General features: G+C 48.2%; 1 protein-coding gene across 5 annotated transcripts in view; it reads right to left on the bottom strand.

The window, feature by feature from the left end:
* The window catches only part of tacc1 (transforming, acidic coiled-coil containing protein 1), a 212,889-nt gene that overhangs the window by 121,630 nt on the left and 74,043 nt on the right, over nt 1–17,216 (bottom strand). For 2 of the 5 annotated variants that reach the window (XR_011886958.1, XM_072266465.1), the window contains exons 1-2: nt 13,895–14,210; nt 11,116–11,219 (exon numbers count right to left, since the gene is read on the bottom strand). Coding sequence is in view for 4 of the 5 variants with exons in the window: in XM_072266465.1 (XP_072122566.1) it covers nt 11,116–11,219; nt 13,895–14,073 (283 nt within the window). In the remaining variant the exon portion in view is untranslated. Of the gene's footprint in view, nt 1–11,115; nt 11,220–13,894; nt 14,211–17,216 lie in introns of those variants that run through there. The other 3 variants (XM_072266460.1, XM_072266461.1, XM_072266464.1) reach the window with 3 other exon arrangements.

The raw sequence follows: 17,216 nt of genomic DNA, 5'->3' as shown, positions 1-17,216 counted from the left end.
CCTGGGCTCTCTCCACGTTTAGCCTACCCGTGTCATTGGGACACAGTGGGGAAGGGTGTGGAGGTATCATAATACTGACAGACAGACAGAGAGAGAGAGAGAGAGAGAGAGAGAGAGACAGACAGACACACACACACACACACACACACTCACACTCATTCTTAAACAAAACACTTCCTCTGCCAAGCTGCCCTATCAAATGTAACCTACAAGAAATCTTCATCCTTAATGTTTAAAACTGGCGTGTAAATTACTAGTTCATGAACTCAGGTTGTGCAGGTAATAATGAATTAAATTAGATGAACGAGAGGATTAGCTGTGAAGACAAGGATGATTAAAACGAAATCAAGTTGGGATCCTGCTCCCTTGCTGTGGTACATTAAATGTTCGTCACCACCAGCACAGTCCTGCCCTGACTCTTCTCTCCCCACTGTGATCCAACACTCAGCCCCTTCAATGGGTAAACCTGCTTCACAAGTGCGTTTGAGACTTACAATTAGTCCTCATCACTAACTTCTCGCGGAGGCAACGGCAGCGGAGTTCCAGGAAAGGATCAGTGTGGAGGTTCTTTTCAGCACAAGTCCCCCCCCACCCCCATCAATTACAAGATGCACTGCAACAACATACCAAAGATCCAAAGGCAGCACCCTCCAGTCCCACGACCACTACCATCTAGAAGGACAAGAACAGCAAACACCTGGGAACTCCACCTCTTGGAAAACCCCCTCCAAGTCACTCGCCATCCTGACTTGGAAACGTAATGCCGTTCCTTCACTGTCGCCGGGTCAAAATCATGGACTTCCCTCCTATCAGCACTGCGGGTGTACATACACCTCAGGGACTGCAGTGGTTCAAGAAGGCAGCTCATCACCACCTTCCCAAGGGCAGCTAGGGATGGGCAATAAATGCCAGCTGAGCTGGCAATGCCCACATCCCGTAAATGAATAAATTAAAAAAATCTAACACCCAGCCTCACCCTTCGTCCCAGCCCTCACTCAATTACCCTCTACACTTAAAACTAAAACCTCTTTCCCTGTGTTTTTAGTTTCGTTGAAGGGTCTCAACGACTCAAAGTACATTATTATCAAAGTACATATGCAGTATACAACCCTGAGATCAGTCTTCCCCACAGACAGCCGCGAAACAAAGAAACTGCATGGAACGTGTTCAAAGAAAATATCAAACACCCAACAGGCAAAAACAAAAACAAACAAACAAAAAAAAAGCGCTCAAACTGCAAAATCCGAGCAAAGAAAACTTTCACGGCGGCTGCCAGACCTGCTGAGTGTTGTGAGCAGTTTCTTTTTCTTTCATGTTTTCAGCACTTGCACTTCGTATAACTCCGTGGTCCAACTGTACAATATCAGCATCCTCAGCTCAGAGACCCTGTGCGTCAGCCATAAATCAGCCTCACTATTTCATTTGTCACTGTGCCACTCATTACAGGCAAATGGGCCCAGAGGGTCCCATAATTGACTATAACGTTTTCAATAAATAACCCTGACAATACCTCTCACCCCTGCACAGCTATTAAACTGCCGAGAGGGACCCACGATCGATGGAATGGTGAAAACAGACCTGTGAATTCCTTTTATCGTTTTTACTCCTTCAGATCGCACCACACCCCAACACTTCGATGTGATGTCCCTATCAAGAGTCAAATCTGATAATGGAGCAAAAACCCAGAAACTCTATTCTGGACTCTGTTAGGGGGAAAAAGAATTCCAGATAGAGAGGGGAAATGATTCTGCAAATGCTGGAAGCCTCAAGCACCACACACACAATGCTGGAGGAACTCAACAGATCAGGCAGTATCTACGGAGGGGATTAGTTGACACTTCAGGCCAGTCCTGAGGAAGGACCTTAGCCTGAAACATCACCTGGTTATTCTCCTCCACAGATAGCTAGTCAAGCAGCACCTTGCCCGTGTTGCAAAAGATCCAAGGATGTGCTCAAAACTTCTCGGAAAAATACAACATGCGCCTCTCCCCCCCGCCGCCCCCCGGGAATCCCTGCAAAGTGTTGGAGTGGAGGAGTATTTGGGACGGCCTGAGAACCTCAAGTTCATGTGTTGGGAGGACAAGTACTTGTCTTTTTGCACATCGGTTGACTGTCCAACCTTGTTTGTGTGTAGTCTTGTGAATGCCTGTAAGCAGATGACTCTCAGGGGACTATACAGTGACTTAGATGTACTTTAATAATAATTTTACTTTGAACTGAATCACTCTCCAGTGCAATGTGTGCCGTGACAGCACACCGCTGTCTTGTGTGTCTGTGTTGGAGATGCCCAAAGCAATTGTCGCTGACTTGTTTTGATGCAAATGCCTCATCTCACCGTATGCTTTGATGCACACATGACAACTAAAGCTAATCTTTATCTTCACCCCCGAGAACACCTCTGTAACAATGACCCACGTGTCGTCAGCAGTAATGCAGTGCCCTCTTCAAGCACCTGCTTACAGCAGGATCAGAATCAGATGGCATTCTTAACATCACAACGGCATCAAATGGTAACTGTTGGCAATTTCCGTAAAAGTCGAGTTATGGTGTGAAAGTTGTTCTTCCAAAATCAAAGAATAAGTTCACCATCAATTGTATCTATGTTGGATGCCAGATTGCAGACTGGAACAGAGGTCAGAATTACCACACAACTGGCTGCCATAAATTCCCTGGCATCGGAACACGCCTCAGCACTTTGGAGCAGCCACAAAACTTCTGCTGAAATTCCAAAGGTTTCACCAGAGGGCTAACAGGATTCTTTGGGAATGCAGGCGCCCATTTCTATGGCACCTTTCCCCCGCAGCGCTCTACACGAGTAATGTTCAATAAAGTTATGGAGGTAATGTAACAACAGCTTTGTCCAAGGCAAGCTCCCAAGCTCCCACAGCAGCTGGGCAAGCTGCACTTTTTGAGCAGACCAGACGAACTTCTTCACTCAAAATGTGGTGAGAGTGTGGAATGCGCTGCCAGCAGAAGTGGGTTCAGTTCGATTTCAGCACTTAAGAGAAATTTGGATAAGTACATGGATAGGAGGGGTATGATCGAGGTACGGGTTGATGAGACTAAGGTAAATAACAGTTTAGCATGGACTAGATGGGCCAAAAGGCCTGCTTCTCCGCTGCAGTGCTGTACAGCTCTACACTTGAAAGATAGCAAGTATAAGCAAGGGTCATGGATAAACTCTCCCTGCTAGTTGAACACAGCATCGATATGTGTAACTAGGGGTGCCATGCACAATCCGGATTTGATTGGGACAGCCGTGAAGCACAGGGGAACATCTGGAGAAACTTCTGAAATGCCCGCTTCGCTGCCGCTGCTACTGTGCGATCGAGAAGCTCCGGAGCCGAAGGCCACAAATCCTCGGCTTTGCCTATCACCTGTTGCTGGGGCCGGGGTCGAAACGCTCGGCAGAGATGGTGCTCGGTGCTGGAGAGCTGGTCAGAGGCTCGGAGTTTTTCGGACGGACTTAGAGTCAGACTGTGGTCGGATGCTTCCGGGATGCTGCATCGGCAAGTTGGCGGCGCTGGAGGTTTACCGTCTGCGTGAGATGATGCGACTTTCCAGAGACTCTCTGATTTTTACCGTGCCATGGTCTGTTCTTAACAAATTACGGTATTGCTTTGCACTGTTGTAACTATATGTTATAATTATGTGGTTTTTGTTAGTTTTTAAGTCGGTTTGTCATGTGTTTTTGTGATATCATTCTGGAAAAACATCTTTACCATTTCTTAATGCATGCATTACTAAATGACAATAAAAGGAGACTGCATGTCCTCATAATCATAATCATAGTCCTGGAAATCCAAAGATATTTTGCTTCAAGATGTGAGAGTAATGGGGACCTTGATCTAACGTTCCATCTAACGGATGGGTGTTCCTTTCAGGACAGCACTCCCTCCGCCCAGAAATCTGATCTTCAGCAAACACTTAAGCTCATTCCAAACATGGACACTCAGTGCCACCCTATTCGGTACCCCCCCCCCCCGTACCTAAAACAATGGCTGCTGAATACCTGGATATGTTCATGGTTTTCTGCTGCTGTAGCCTATCCACTTCAGTGCTGTGTGTTCAAAGACGTTCTCCTGCACCCTACTGTTGAAACATGTGGTTATTTGAGCTGCTGCTGCTTCCCTGTCAGCTTGAACCAGCCTTGCCATTCTCCCCTACGCTCTCTCATTAGCAAGGCATTTTTTTATCCACAGAACTGCTGCTCACTGGATTTTGTTTTATCATTTCTCGCACCATTCCCTCGTGTGTGAAAATCTCAGGAGTTCAGCACTGTCTGGGATATTCAAACCACCCCATCTGGCACCAACAACCATTCCACAGTCAGTCACTCAGATCACGTTTCTTCCCCGTTCTGATGCTTGGTCTGAACAATTAAACCTCGTGATCATGTCTGCATGCTTTTATGCAGAGCTGCTCCCACATAATTGGCTGATTCGATACCTGTATTAACGAGCAGGTGTACAGATGAACCTAGTGGTCACTGATCGTAGCTGGCTGGTAACGTAGACTCAACCACACTGGACTTCGAGCAGTCCCGAGTTCAAATCTGGCCAGCTCCTTGCACACTTTCCATCCATGCCAGGTTCAGCACCAAGCTAGCAACTTAGCCTCGTAAAGAAAGACAAAACGCTAAAAGAAATGGCAAAGTTACTGTCCCAAGGAACAACGCTGAGTGTGCATAATACGCTGATCTTGTTAAGATGGAAAAGGAATAAGGAAATTGTAATTCAAATTCAAAGCTAAAACTGAGAGGGAAAGGTATCCTCTTTCTCTTTAAACAAAATCGTGGCATCATCTTTGAGGAAAAGCATTGGTTATTTGTTTACGTAGAGCAGGATGTGAGTCGTGTTGAAAGGATCGTTTTACAGGAACTCTTCACACTGAGATAAAAATAGGCACATGGCATCTCTGCTAACCCTGGAAAGCTGTAATTACCAGATCAGATGCTTCACGAAGATCATGACCCCTCAGAGGGCCAGGTTGTCACCATAATAAGCCTTTTGTTTGGCCAGCAGTTTATCAAGGGTCACTGTGCATCAACTGTTTATAAATCCGCTGTTTTCCAGTTGCGTCTCAAGAGAATCGCTGCATTGTGCACTCGGTCTCCCCACCCATCTGAAATGTGTCAGAGACCCAACACAATGCTGCATCCTGTGCAGTACCTTTGTTTACACCACGGGGCTGATTAACTCCTTCGTGGCAGGCCAGAGTGAGGGAAACGCCGCATCCATCCAGGTGCACCACAGCTTGGTGTGGCAACAGCTCCGGCCTGAGACAGCGAGAAATTGCAGAGAGTTGGGGACAGGGCTCAGCACATCATGAAAAAGCCGCCTCCCCTCCATTCACTAACCAATCTGCAGATACTGGAAATCCAAGCAACACACACAAAATGCTGGAGGAACGCACCAGGCCAGGCAGCATGTATGGAAAAAAAGTACAGCCGAGAAGGGTTTTGGCCCAAAACGTCGACTGTTCTTCTTTCCGTAGATGCTGCCTGGCCTGCTGAGTTCCTCCAGCATTGTGTGTGTGTGCTCTCCTCCATCCTCTCAGTCTGTGCTTCCAGCTGCCTTGGGAAAGCAGCCAATATCATCAAGGTCCCCTCCCACCCCGATTGTTCTTTCTCCTTCCCCCCTCCACCACTTCCACGGAGCGGAATTTACAGAAGCCTGCAAACTCCTACCAGCAGTCTCAAGGACAGCTTCTATGATAAGGATGCAGTCTCAATCTGTCAATCTACCCCATCCTGGCCCTTGCACCTTATCTGCCTACCTGCACAGAGCTTCCACTGTAACTGTAGCACCATACTCTGCATGCTGATGTTTTGTTTCCTTTTGTAGTGCCTCACTGCACTTATGTTTGGAATGATCTGAATGAACGGCATGCAAAACAAAGTACTTGATACACGTACAAGTTACCAAATTGACTATTATCATGCTGGGTTCCTGATCGGGACACTCTCATTCAAAATACCACCATCCCGCGCCCACCTGACAGAGGAGACAGGGCCTTGGCTTGACATTTAACCTGGAAGACGCTCCTCTGACTGACCGTGTGGCACTGCTGGAAAAACACCCACGGGTGCAGAGCACGGAGGTGGGAACAAGTGGGGTTCCTTCGAAGGGCTGGCACGGAAGCAGCAGCTTCCTCTGCAAGCAGCACACACAAAATGCTGGTGGAACGCAGCAGGCTGGGCAGCATCAATCGGACGACGTTTCGGGCCGAGACCCTTGGTTCAGAGGCAGACCTCGTTCCGATGCAGAATGCTGACTGAACTAAGTAGAAGCCTAGGCGATTCTTGGTCCAATTTATTTGGAGATACAGCGTGGAGTAGGCCCTTTGACCCCGGCGACCCCCAACAACCCTGACTTGGGCCCGACCTAATCACGGGACAACTAACAAGGACCAACTGCCCTACCCAGACCGTGGGAAGAAACCTGAGCACCCAGGGGAAAACCCATGCATTCCCTGTACAGAGACTTCGCACAGAGGACGCTGGAATAGAACTCCGCACTCCGATGCCCCGAGCTACGCAGTCGTGGCGCCGTGCCAAATAAAAGGGGCAGTAGGATTTGGACCCACAAGAGGCTGAAGGAGCTGGAACCTGGAGCAGACAATCTGCTGCAACACACACAAGAACTCAGCAGGTCAGGCAGCATCTATAGAGGGAATACACACAGTCCACGTTTAGGCCAGCACCCTTCATCAGGACTGGAAAGGAAGGGTGCAGAAGCCAGAATAAAAAGGTGGGGGAGAGAGTAAGGAGTTCATGCTGGCAGTAATCTGCCGTCATTTTTTGCAATAGTGGGAGGTAGGAAGTGCGAGGTTGAGGCACTGTCAGGTTAGAGGCTGATTGCCAGATGTGACAAGATCGGAGACGGTGCAGGTGACGGTGTCCAGGAGCTTGTCAGTGGGCTCATTGTGCTAATGCAGGGCTTTGACTCGAATCATCATCAGTGTCTTCCCAACCCCATAGATGCTGCTCGGCCCACAGAATTCCTCCAGCAGATCACTTGTTACTGAAGAAACTCAGCAGGTGAGATGGCGTCTTTGGAGGGAAATGGACAGTCAGTTTTTCTGGTCGTGACTTTTCGTCTTGGGGAATGGGATTGAAAGAATTACTCTGGGAGCCAGCATGGACTCGATGGGCCAAATGGAATTACTCTCCATGCTTACTGCTCGCCTAGTCATCACGTGACAAACCCTGATGCCAAGGCCATCTGTGGGGATATTTTAAATTAGAAATTTCCCTTCAGGGAAAGGGCATTTGAAGATCAAACAAAAATCCCCCAGCAGCTCGTTACCAAGGTTTTAAGGACACCCACTCTGGAGCATGTGAATTTGAAATCTGCCCTCTCTATTTGTAACTTGGGTGGCTTGTGTTTTGAATTTAAATTGGACCCTTTCTTCCATGTAAATGCATAACAGCCCCTCAAATTATTAATGACGTCAGAGCCACAGTGGTGGCCAGCGCAAAGGGGAAGAATCCACCTCCACTTGCCTGTCCTGGGACAGTCACCCCCACCGCCACTGTCCAGCATGCGAGGGGGGTAGGGGGAGGGGGGTAGGGGGAGGAAGAAGGAGCTCACTGTCTCCTGATCATTCCAAGAAGTTTAATGCTTTACGTACACAAACTTTAGCTTCAATAATTAAATGCTTCCAGTACTGATCTGTCACTCTACATTCCAATCTAATGGCAGCTAGAGTCCCTGTCATAGCTGGGAGCACTGCATGCAAAATATTCTTCCATTTCACATCAATGGAGACCATTTGGCCCATCACATCTCTGACAGCTCTCAGATTAATCCCATCATCCCCCAACTTATTTCCCAGTAATCTTCTCTCTCTCTTTCACATTTCTGTCAACTGCCAATTTTCCTGACGCCCATCAACTGACCTTTGGGGTGAGTGAGGAAACTGGGGCACCCAGGGAAAACATACAGTGAAGTGCATCATTTGCACTGAGTCAAATCCACGAGGACTATGTTGGGTAGCCCGCAAGTGTGGCCAAGTTTCTAGCGCCAATTTAGCACACTCACAACTCACTAGCCTTAACTGGACGTCTTTAGACTGTGTGAGGAAGCCGAAATACCCAGAGGAAACGCACGTGGTCTCAGGGAAAACGTGCAAATCCTTACGGCCAGTGGCGGAAAGAACGTGCCAACTCCACGCAGGCAACCTCAAGGTCAGGATCGAAGCCGGGTCTCTGTAGGTGAGAAGCTCTACTCGCTACACAACTGCTTCAGCCGTGTACCCCACTTCACACAAGAGCTGCTTTGTCCTGGTCGCCCGATCCAGCCTCCAAGCATGTTACAAATGACAGGGGGGGGACAGGACACTGCTCGCTGCTCTGATTTACTAACGGATGTTTTATTTTCCAAATGATGCTCAGCCCTTTTAATTACAGTGATCAATCTGCAATCTGGAACAGTGGGGAGCTGCAAAATACCAAAAGCAGTTTGCTCCCTGTTCATCAAAACAGGAAGAAAAAAACCATTGTGGAAATGACTGTGCTCAGAGGCAGATGTCTCAGGAGAAGCGGATGTTCATCTATATGGAATGTCTCATATTTAGAGGTTTTACTGTGGTTACAAACAACTGCAGAGTCCTCCTTCCCTCCCTGAATCTTTTCCACCATGAGCTGCTTGAAACCAAAGTGCAGTGGCGATGGGAAAGCAGCCAATATAGGACTGTAAGATAAAGGAGCAGAATTAGGCCATTCGGCCCATCGAGTCTGCTCTACCATTTCATCATGGCTGATCCATTTTCTGCCTTCTCCCCGCATCCCTTCACGCCCTGACCAATGAAGAATCCATCGACCTCGGCCTTCAACATAACCCCAAGGGCTTGGCCTCCGCAGCTGCCCGTGGCAACGAATTCCACAGATTCATCACTCTCTGGCTAAAGAAGTTTCTCATCACCTCTGTTAAAAAAGGAGGTCCCTCTACTCTGAGGCTGTGTCCTCTGGTCTTAGGCTATCCCAACATAGGAAGCATCATATGATCAAAGAGCCCTCCCACTTGTCATTCTCCCTTCTTGCCCTTTCCATTGGGCGGAAGATAAAAATAAGAAAATAAGACGCCATGGGGTGGAAAGACAGCTTCTACCCCACTATTATACAATAAAGATGCGCTCTTGATCTCATAGTCTATCTTGCCATGGTCCTTACACCTTAAAGTCCACCTGCAGTGTACTCTCTCTGTAATTAACACGAAACTCTACGTTGTTACCATTTTTCCCTTTCTACTACCTCGATATACATATGGTTTGAAATTACCAATCTTGAGCCGCTAGCAAAACCAATTTTTGCATTGTATCTCCACACTTGTGGCAACAATAAACCAGTCACGTTGTTAACCTGAGATGCTCCACGCACTTAAGTCTTGACACCCAGTGCCAACCATTGAAGAAAGAGTGAATGCGCTGGGATCGTCTTCTTTGACAGAGAGGCCGGTGGAAGATATAACTGATGTTTGCAATGTAACAAGGAGGCTGCACAGAGAAAGCAGGAAGGCGCTAATGACCACAGCAGTGGACCAATAACCAGAGGCTGGGATTTACACCCTGATGCAGTGTCTCGACTTGCAATGCCGATAATTCCTCTTCTCCCGCAGATCAATCTCCCATTGATTTCCTCAAGCAAGTTCCTGCCAAAGGGTCTCAGCCTGAAACATCGACGGTACTCTTTTCCTCCAGCATCTTGTGTGCGTTGCTCAGATTTTCTCGAACAGACGTTGAGATCTAAAATACTCACTTGGAAGATTACGAGAAAGGTGATGGGGAAAAGTTCTCACCCGAAGGGTGGTGTGGAGCTGGAACTCAGTTCCTGAAAGGGAGGGAGAGGCAAGTGCCCCCATCACATTTAACAGCACATAGTCGTTTCCTCTCTCACTGGTAATGATAACTAACTCACTAAAGTCTGTCCGCATGTGTTCCTCCTTTCCCACATTCACAACCCAGTGTACAGCACAAGAGGTGCCCACTTGGCCCATTATGCCACTGCTGGAAGGTGCGATTAGGCTAGTTGTCTCTTTCTTGACTAGCACAGGGGCAATGGGTGGAATGGCCACCTTCTGTGACACATCTTCACGTCCTAACCCTGCATACAAGAGGGGAACAGGCGGAGGCCGCACTCTCTCAGGGCTGTGGTCCTGCACATCCAGGTGGCAGGATGTCAGTGGGTGTCAGCAAGTATTGCAGACTCCCTTGCTTGGAATCTCAGCTACTCAAGTCTTGGATGCAGTCCGCTTTTTGGTGCACTGTGACAGCAGCAGCCTTTAGAAACAGGACCAGGGAGAAGGTCAGCAGACAAGACTTGCAGTGCACATTGTAATAAGCTGGGGGGGTGGGGGGGTGGGGTGGTCAACAACCTTGGTCTAGCTATCACACCCTCTCAAATAACCAGACCAAACCTAAAGGCTCGAACAGAACCCAGACGCAGCATTTCCCCCTCTTGATGTCTGTTTGGTTTCTTTCCAAACATGTGGGAGCTCACAAAGAAATTAGTCACTTCAAAATATTTCGACATGACCCAAGCATTCAAAACAAGTTCTCATAATAGCAGTCGCTTGCAGCAAACAAAAGCCAACAATTATTTTTCGTTATTAATCTTTACAAGAAAAGCATCCAAAATCGTGCTTCGGAATAATCTACTGGAGAGTGAATGGCTCCTCATGAGAAACAAGATGCACAGCATCAATTTGAAGATATCTCCCTCTTACAGATAATTATACATTGCACTGGCCCTTAATAATCAGGAGCTGTCAAATTCAATTGCCTGCTTGGTGAACTCCAGAAAGAATCTGAAGAAATGTAGGGTACAACAAAATACAAGTGATCAGATATTCTTGTCATGGAGGGCCTCTCTGTAGTACAAAAAATTCTCTACAGCTAGGAGACTCTGCTGGCAACTTAAGGCAGTCGGCTCTGCTCTGTACAGATGAGGGAAGGGCCTCACTGGGCACAGATTCACACTGGATGTCTTGTGTTCACAGCCCGTGTCTTAGGCGGGTAAACACAGGAAGACAGCAGCCTGGCACAAGTCAGATTACATCACCAACCTTCTGCAGTCCCCACCCATTCACATCACTGAGGTCAGAAAGGACTTACCAGCGTCAGTCTGTTTGAGGGTCAGTTCACTTTCAGAGAGGTCCAAGGGTCCTAGGGCAGGTGTATCAGCAACAGGCGTCTCAAAATTGGTGTCAGAGTCAGAACTGGGGGAAAGAGGGAAAGAAGTGAGGAAGTGTGCTTTCTGCTGTAAATCTCTCTGTGTATGCACATTCCCCCCACCCAACCCAGATTAAACAGTGTCTGCCATTACCCAGACTGTATATGCAGCACAAATACTATATCCACACACCATACACACACTGGTTGTGTGCATACAAGCTCATTCACCACATGCACATGCACTGTACACACACATTCACTCATAACACACACACCATTTACACTCATTGGGCCCACACAAATACATTCACCATGCACACACTCCACTGTGCCCACATGAATACATTCACCATACACTCACTGTGCCCACACGAATACATTTACCATACACACACTCCACTGTGCCCACACGAATGCATTCACCATACACACACACCACTGTGCCCACACGAATACATTCACCATACACACACTCCACTGTGCCCACACGAATACATTCACCATACACACACTCGCTGTGCCCACACAAACACATTTACCATACACACACACTCACTGTGCCCACACGAACACATTCAGCATACACACAGTCACTGTGCCCACACGAACACATTCACCATACACACACTCCACTGTGCCCACACAAACACATTCAGCATACACACACTCCACTGTGCCCACGAACACATTCACCATACACACACTCACTGTGCCCACGAACACATTCACCATACACACACTCCACTGCGCCCACACAAATACATTCACCATACACACTCGCTGTGCCCACACGAATACATTCACCATACACACACTCCACTGTGCCCACAGGAATACATTCACCATACACACATTCACTGTGCCCACACGAATACATTCACCATACACACTCACTGTGCCCACACGAACACATTCACCATACACACACTCCACTATGCCCACAGGAATACATTCACCATACACACACTCGCTGTGCCCACACAAACACATTCACCATACACACACTCACTGTGCCCACACAAATACATTCACTATACACACTCACTGTGCCCACACGAACACATTCACCATACACACACTCACTGTGCCCACACGAATACATTCACCATACACACACTCACTGTGCCCACACGAATACATTCACCATACACACACTCCACTGTGCCCACAGGAATACATTGACCATACACACATTCACTGTGCCCACACGAATACATTCACCATACACACACTCGCTGTGCCCACAGGAATACATTCACCATACACACACTCCACTGTGCCCACGAACACATTCACCATACACACTCACTGTGCCCACAGGAATACATTCACTATACACACTCACTGTGCCCACACGAACACATTCACCATACACACACTCCACTGTGCCCACAGGAATACATTCACCATACACACACTCACTGTGCCCACAGGAATACATTCACCATACACACTCACTGTGCCCACAGGAATACATTCACTATACACACTCACTGTGCCCACACGAACACATTCACCATACACACACTCCACTGTGCCCACAGGAATACATTCACCATACACACACTCACTGTGCCCACACAAACACATTCACTATACACACTCACTGTGCCCACACGAATACATTCACTATACACACTCACTGTGCCCACAGGAATACATTCACCATACACACACTCACTGTGCCCACAGGAATACATTCACCATACACACTCACTGTGCCCACAGGAATACATTCACTATACACACTCACTGTGCCCACACGAACACATTCACCATACACACACTCCACTGTGCCCACAGGAATACATTCACCATACACACACTCACTGTGCCCACACGAATACATTCACTATACACACTCACTGTGCCCACACGAATACATTCACTATACACACTCACTGTGCCCACACGAACACATTCACCATACACACGCTCACTATGTGCATACAAATACATTTCCATGTACACATGCACCATATACACACACACACACCATATACACACTCTCTTGCACAAACACATTCACCGTGTGCATACGCACTATAGACACACACTATAAGCACTCGCTTGCACATATGAGCACCATACACACACCCACACAATTACTATACACACTCACTGTGTGCGCACAAGCACTGTACACACACACCATATACACACCTGATGTGCACACACACATTCACCATGTGCACACGTACTGCACACACACTCACCATTAATACACACATCAAATGCACTCGCTGTGCACACATGAACATTCACCATACACACACCCACACAATCACTATACACACTCACCATGTGCACACAAGCACATTCATCATGTGAACACGCATTACCATACACACACACATTCTTGCACATGCACACTCACATATACACAAACTCATGCACACAATATTCACACACACACCTCCTCACACCAGATTCACACACACACACACACACACAACCAGGCCATACACAATAAACACTATATAGTCATCCCACACATTCCATATACCCCAAGCCATACAAACCAACATACAATATTGTACGTACACACCCCATCCACACAACACACTCCCCCACATACATACATCCATATACATAATACACATGACACACCACAGACCCACATACATCAACACCATTGACCATTCACACAGGCACAATGCACACCAGAGCAAATAAGACACCACACACACACACCCCTATACTGTAGAGATACACCCACATCTCCAGAGCAGCAACTTGCCTGAAGCTACCCCTCCTCACGGCGGGATCCGCGTCGCCCCCATCACTGGGTTCCTGCTCCTGGTCCTCCCCATCCTCCCCAGCACCGCCCCGCACTGCTGTCCAGGTCCACTTCGCCCACTGGATGGGAGACAGGATCTGCCACGGACTGAACGCCATCGGTGACAGCCTGCAGCTCCCCGGCCGGCTGCCCGCCCGCCCGCCTGCCTCTCCCAAAATGGAGGGGAACTCCAGCAACAAGGCTTGGTGTCCGACTGAGCGAATCTGCGTTGCTGCTTCAGCCGCGGATGTGGTTAAACGTGAAACATGCAGCTCGCTTCCTTCCAGCGGTCCGCTACTGACACTCGCCGGCTCCTCCCACCGCTGCCTGTGCCCCGCGGATCCCGGAGCGTCCCACAGGCGCATCTGCCCCAGCACCCACCCACCCACCCACCTACCTCTCCCCACAGACCACCCCCGCCCCCGAACCCCACTCGCACGGGAGGCAACCCCTCCTCCCCTCAATCAAACTGCAGGGGTCTGCGCCCATTGCACACGGAAAGATGGCTGGTCCTGTCGAGGGCTGCGGCTTAGATTGCAACAGAATCCCGAGAAAGACACTGTCCAGATCTCCGTGCCTTGGCATTAATATTCTGAATAAATCATAGAATACATTCGGACCGTCTGTGTTTAAATTTGGACAGTTTTTTTTTATTTTGGAAATATCAGGCACAGGTCATCTATATATTTAGTTGGCTAATTACTGTCCTCTTCAAACTGTCTTGCAGGCTGGCTGCCAAACAGCGATAAAAATACTCCAGAAACTGAATAATTAGTGTTTTTTCCCCAAAATTAAATAAACGGTAGACGGACGTCGCCCAGCTGACTGGCATCCCTGCGGGGCGTGAACCGAGGCCTGGTGCAGAGCTGGCGTCTAAGGTCGGGACGTGAGACTGACCTCGGCATCCATCGGCCAGAGGCTCAGCAACACCATGGAATTGTTACCCGGCTGGAGGCCACTCAGCCCAAGTCTGTCAGCACTCCTTCTATCCCATCGCCCTTCACCAGAACCCTTGTCATTTCTCCTCCAATCCCACCCAGTTCCTTTCCGAAATCCTCAAGACTCTAACTGTCCCCAACCCAACCACTCCCTCCTCCCCCAGAACACCATGTCCTGGTTCTGTCCACGGGACCTTTAGCCTGCTCCTCCACAGACACTGCAACCCCGCACAACTGACTGCGGTGAAACGTTATTTTTACAGTTGCGTGGACCAACCATTGCTCTGGGCAAGAAATTCTTACACGACACCTGAAAACATCGCGGCATCTTAATTTAAATTAGATGTTTAACGTTCAGGTATTTCCAGCGGGGCGACCACGAAGGTCGTGTGCGCGGAAACCGGCGCACGGAGGGAGCAGACCGGAGATGACTGTGGCCTCAAGTGCGTGGATTTTCCAGAGTCCATGCAAAGGAGCAGGCCCTTCGGCCCAACGCCTCCATGCCAACCACGTTGCCTACCTGAGCTCATCCTACTTGCGTTTGTACATACTCGCCACCCAATTTATGAAGCTGACCCTCACAAGACCCCTTTAAATTTTATCTTCAACCGAGGCCCTCTAATTTTAGCTTCTCCTGTCCAGGGAAAAAGATCGAGAGCATCCAACTTGCTGTATCTACACCGCTTATCAGGCCGGCTCTCCCCCAGCGGGATCTGGTAAAACCAACAGCCTCACTATCTGGAGCTGGAGAGTCCCTGTGCATTCAAAGTCCTACCCACACACCCGGGCAGCATCTACTGCACTGTGTCAAAGGTTTGGACAGAACAAATCAGATCCAAGTAGTCTTGGGCAGTTGGGCAACAGCAAAATCGTACCGCACTTACTCGCCTGTACTATCAACCCTCCTTTAGTGAGGACTGGGAGTTGGCGGGGGCGGGGTTTGACAAGGAGAAGGGGGGAAATGCTGGCTGGCCAGTGATACCTTCATGCAAACACAATGATTAAAAGCCACAACACACACAAAGTCCTGATGAGGAGTCTCGGCCTGGAACGTCGACTGTATTCTTCTCCATAAATGCTGCCTGGCCTGCTGAGTTCCTCCAGTGTTGTGTGTGTGTGTGTTGCTTGGATTTCCAGCATTGCTCTTGTTTGTGACTAGAAGCAGCAATGGTGTTGCTGCTTCACAGTTTCAGGAATTCTGGTTCAACCCTGACCTCAGGCACTACTGTCTGGAGTTTGCACTGTAACGCTGCGAGTTTCCTCTGCGCGCTCTGATGGCCTGGTTGGCCTGTCTGCTGTAGTGGTTGGTAATAGCCAAGAATGAAATGCTTGACATTCATACGGTTTATACATATAAAATCATTACACCCTACACTGAGGTAGAACAAGGTAAAAATAACAATGCACAATAAAGTGTAAAAGCTACTGAAAAGTGCAGTGCCAGTAAGTGATTAAGCTGCTACCAGTTGCTTCGTAAATGATGTGAGTGGATCTGCCTCCACTATCCCCTTAGACAAAATTCTTCATCAGATCCTCTCTAAACCGTCGGCTCCTCACCTTAAACCTATGCTCCCTGGTCTTAGACATAGTTTCTTACTTATCCACCTGATATATGCTTTTTTATCTTTTACTTCTTACAGATGATTGTCCTCATCCTTAACAACTCACCAACCCGCCCCCCCCCCAAGATGAATGAGGGAGATGTTACAGTGCTTGCTAGAGCTAATGATCTCCTCCGGAGAAGCTCGTGGTCCTTCAATGTTCAACATGATCACGGCTGATTTAATTGTAACCTCATCTCCACTTCCCCGCCCACCCACAGTAATCTGAAAATGATTAAGAAACATTCGAGTGCAATTTTCCAAAGCTTCCCCTCCCACCGTCCTTAAGTAACAGAATCCTTTGTGCAGTCTTTCAACCTAAATGAAAGGTTTCCCAAATCAGTAGGGCATCTGTAATGTCCTCACCTACTCCTTTAAAACCCTGGGTTGGAAGCTATTGGGCGGCCACGACTTGCCACTTTCTTCATCCCTGTAACGCCGCCTACATTAATTTTCAGTGAGATTGCGTCCCAGATTCAATACTAGATTTCCTCGAATACCTGACATTCCGATCTCTTTCACTTAAGAGTTCTCCACTCAGGGAACCACAAAGCTCTCGACCTGGATCTCCTTTCCGTACCTAAAGCTGTTTAAATGTTGATTTTACAATCCCTTGCAAGTATGATTTTACACCTTCTTTGTATATGTGTGCCCAAAAGGACCTAGGCAGATTTAGGAAAATGGGCAAAGATAGATATATGGACAGGAAAGGAATGGAGGGTT

The sequence above is a fragment of the Mobula birostris genome, chromosome 8, assembly GCF_030028105.1.
Source record: "Mobula birostris isolate sMobBir1 chromosome 8, sMobBir1.hap1, whole genome shotgun sequence".
Taxonomy (NCBI): domain Eukaryota; kingdom Metazoa; phylum Chordata; class Chondrichthyes; order Myliobatiformes; family Myliobatidae; genus Mobula; species Mobula birostris.
The sequence above is the reverse complement of the archived record's forward strand: the minus strand, read 5'-3'. Positions and strand labels throughout refer to the sequence as shown.